General features: G+C 52.1%; 1 protein-coding gene across 1 annotated transcript in view; it reads left to right on the forward strand.

Moving 5' to 3' along the window:
* Nucleotides 1–296: 296 nt before the first annotated feature.
* Nucleotides 297–4025, forward strand: part of LOC115072668 — a gene marked incomplete at its 3' end in the record, with an annotated part of 12430 nt that continues 8701 nt past the window's right edge. The window contains exons 1-2 of the mRNA XM_029570369.1: nt 297–347; nt 584–1135. Coding sequence (XP_029426229.1) covers nt 297–347; nt 584–1135 — 603 coding nt within the window. The remainder of the gene's footprint in view (nt 348–583; nt 1136–4025) is intronic.

Below are 4025 nucleotides of genomic sequence, written 5' to 3' on the forward strand. Positions count from 1 at the left end.
AAGGCGAATCATTTTTTTTTTTCTTTAAAGGTCGATAGATGTATCATACATTACCAAAGCCGATTACGATTTTTATTAGACTATTTCCTGGGAAGTTTGGGATTCTGTATTCTATCAGGTGATGCTAATTAGTTCTGAGCCAAGCAAGAAGGGTGGAGAGTGTGACCCTTGCCAAGAGTGCAGGGCCTCCCTGGGCTCTTCCATTCTGGACTCTGGGTAGTGACTTCCCCAGGCCTTGCCACTCTCGCCCACCCTGGTGCTGGGAAAGCAGCGGGTCCCCTCCAGGTGCCCTCCAGATGGCCGTGCTGCCGCACACTGTTGACAGAGGCAGTTCCCGCTCGGGAGTGGTAACTTCCAGCCAGCCTCCTGGTCCTTAACTCAGACCTATTCCCATCAGGTCGCCCGCAGTCCCTCCTCCTGGCGTCACCCTCCCAGGGTGGGGATGGGACCAGCGCTGGCCTCCCCATTTAAAGGTCTCCAGGGTCCGGCTCTCAGGACGCACCTCCTAGGGACCAAGGGTCCAGGACGCTTCCCTGGACCCTGCTGTGTGGCCCAGCAGGGCGGCTGGGGACTCCGTCAGTAGCCAGCTGGCTGCGGGTTCCCTCCTGGCTGCTTTAAACACTGGGCGCCGCGGGGTGACCCGAGGCGGCAGTACACTTGCGGGTGCGCGTGGGCGACACTGCGGGGCAGCGCACGCCGGAGGCGGACCCCGGGGGCAGGTGGGCGCGGCCGGCGGGGCGGCTGCAGCAAGTGGTTGGGCCGTGCGCATTTCCTCCCTGCGCCGCCCCGCCGGTGCCCAGTGCTCGGCGCCCTTGGCTCAGGCGGGCCGCAGGCCGGGGGTCCGGGCGCCGCTGCCGCCCAGGAGCCTCCGCTGCCCCCGCTGCGGCCGCGCTGGCCCCGGGGAGCGCTGCAGCCCGCGGTCAGGCCTCGCTGCGCCGCCGCCGCCTCAGCGGTGCTGGGCGCGTCGCCCGCGCTGTCCTCCCGCGGTCCCACCGTCCCCGGCTCCGCGCTGCTGTCGCTCCGGCTGCTGCAGCTGATCCTGGGCTGCTGCATGGTGGCGCTCAGCTTCGGGGCGCTGTCGCTGAGCAGCTCGCCGCAGGTGAAGAACTCGTGTCGGTTCTGGGCGGGCTCTTCGGTGAGTAGCGCGCCTCTGCGGGGCTCGGGGACGGGTTCCCGCCAACCACCTGCAGGGTGTGGAGATTTTCAGAGTGGGGAAAAGCGTTGGAAGACGCTGGGCGAATTGGATTGCGCCTGGGCAGAGTCTGTTCTTCGCAGGCTAGAGGATTTTATTGTTTCTATCAAGTTAATTGCATTAAGCAGAGAAAGCCAACTCTCTGAGAGACTGGCATGAATATGGGAGGGAAATAATCTAAAACTTTTTTGGCCATCAGAATACTTACTGCACTGGCAAAGTCAATCCAAGAGGGCAGGGGTTTTGATCTGTTTTCTTCACGGATGCTTCAACAGTACCCGCACAGGGAGGTGTATTTCTGGGATGGATGAAGTGAAGTGACAGATTGAAGGAGGGAGGGGGACGCATATCTTGTTTTTAAAATTCTTCATTAAGATACACGTAAATAAGAACTGTATCTGGTGTTGGATGACAGCATTCTATTTGAGGAGTTCAGAGGTAATGAGAGGGTGTGTGTGACTGCTGCCGGGTACCTACCTGGTCATTAAACGTGAGCCCTAACTCCGGGTGGGTTCCTGGAGCCTCCAAGGCTGCTGTGCAGGAGTGGATGATGGAGAAACAACCTGTCATTAGGGATGCCTCCCCAGAGCTCCAGGAGCACTGGGCAGCTAGTGGGGATGTCTGGCCTGCCCTGACACCAAGTTCTGCCTCCTTGGCCAACGGGGTGCAGGAAAGCTGACTTCTAAGAAAAGTGGCTGCCTGTGAGCAAGCATCTGTGGACCCAGTAGCTACTCACTCCTGCTGCCTAGTAGTTTTACACCTTCCAAGCCATCTAAATCCTTGAGGTCCTTGCTGGGGGGCAGGGCGCGCGCGGGGGGAGGGGGGCGCTGAGAGCCTTGGAAACAGATCTTTGTGCAATGATTGTGGAGGATGAGTAAAGTCAATGGCCCTTTTCCTGAACTAACACTCTGAAAGCCTGGGGATGCCTATGGCTTCTACTAAAATGAGTGCACGTCCTGTCCTGTCCTGCTGGTCCAAGCATATCCGGATTCAACATCACATTTTAAGAACACTGAAAAATTTATAGAACCTGGAGCAATTGAATAAGAACATTAAGAACACAAGATTCTTTGGACTCACCTGAAATTTCGTATTAACCAGTGTCAGACTGCTCTTCTTTTGAAGCTCAGTGGTGTTGACCGGTCCTGCTGAGGTACGTCAGTCTTATGCTATAGTGAGTGAAGCTCACCATGTGTATGTTAGGTAGACAGAATTCTACCCTGTAGTCCTGTACCTGGACTCTACTACTGTCCTTTCGAGTGTTCTGGAGAACCCTGAAAGGCTGCGTACTCTAACAGGCTAGGAACCAGGACCATATCCCTCCCTTTCCACTTGCCAGGCTAGTTATCCAAATGGTCATTGTAGTTCTTTTCTCCAAATACAATGGGTCATATATTTTATCCTTTATCTTACATGTATTTTAATGGATTTGCTTATTGTAAAATCATAATCTATTTTCTCAAAGACTGTTTACTAAAACGATTGGGGGGCAGTGCTGGGGAAATGGTTCAGTTGGTAAAGTGCCTGCTGCACAAGCCTAAGGACCTGAGTTTGAATCACTGGAAGCCACATAAAAGCTGGGTGTGTGAGGGAAAGGAGCCTGTAACCCCAGTGCTGGGGGCAGGTTGGGAGAGGGTGGAGACATTGGCTGGCCAGCCTAGCCACACCGATGAGTTTCAGATTCAGTGAGAGACCCTGTCTTAAATTTTTTTTTAAGGTGGAGCATGAGGGAGAAATATACCTGTTATCAATCCATCAATCTCTGGCCTCCACACACATGCTAACAAGTACATTACCCTCCGGCCCCCCAACTTGCTTTTCTTCTTTTTCTAAAACTAAAATCTGAGATCAGTCTGCAATTGTGAATTATTTCAGAGGTAATTAAATTCACTTAGATGTCAGCTAGGCAGGCCACAGTTAGGTTTGATGAAATATAAAACAAAGCCCATCAACCAGAATGTGCAGACTGGTACCTTGGGCTCGCTGGCTGGGCTTGTCTCCAGGCCCAAGCAAACCAGAGCCAAGAAGGAATCAATAATTTGGAACTGAGAGGTTCTCTTCTGGTGGCATACCCTACCCTGAACCCCAGGTCTGTATGCAGCCCTGTAACTATCAGGTATTCTTCCCTTGTGTGTATGAGACTTGTTCCTAAGGTTGACCTCAGAATTTGCAATGTAGCAACAGAGCCAGTGGATACTATATCTGTGAACAGCTAAGTGTGAGCTTAAATACATGTTTTGAATTTGTGTAGGTAAGAGAGCTCTTTTTTTTCTTTCTTTCTTTTCTTTTAGCCCCAGCTGGCCTGGAACTCACTATGTAGACCAGGCTGGCCTTGAACTCACAGAGATCCACCTGCCTCTGCCTCCCGAGTGCTGGGACTAAAGGCATGCACCACCATGCCCAACTTGTGAGAGAGCTCTTTTAAAAATCCTGTATTATGGAAAAAGTTAGACTTACACACATACTGTACAATGAATCCACACATACCCTTCAGCTATTTGAACAGTAACACCACGTGTACCCCTTCCCCAGCTCTGCCACGGGCCCTGTGTGTCCTGATTGACCCCAGAGCTGGGGAAGCAAAGCAGGGCAGGAATTAGGGGCTCCATGCTCCCAGTTCATTTGACAAATTAAATTCACATATTATTATTAGTGTTTAAAAATATTTTATTTATTATTTTTATTTAATGTGTATGAGTGTATTGCCTGCATGTGTGGAAGTGCACTCGTGTTATGCAATGTCAGCAGAGGTCAGAAGAGAGTGTTAGATCCCTTGGAACTGGAGTTACAGATGGTTGTTAGCTGTCATGTGGGTGCTGGGAATTGAACCCAG

Source organism: Nannospalax galili, unplaced genomic scaffold, assembly GCF_000622305.1.
Source record: "Nannospalax galili isolate Female #2095 unplaced genomic scaffold, S.galili_v1.0 scaffold1463, whole genome shotgun sequence".
NCBI classification, from domain to species: domain Eukaryota; kingdom Metazoa; phylum Chordata; class Mammalia; order Rodentia; family Spalacidae; genus Nannospalax; species Nannospalax galili.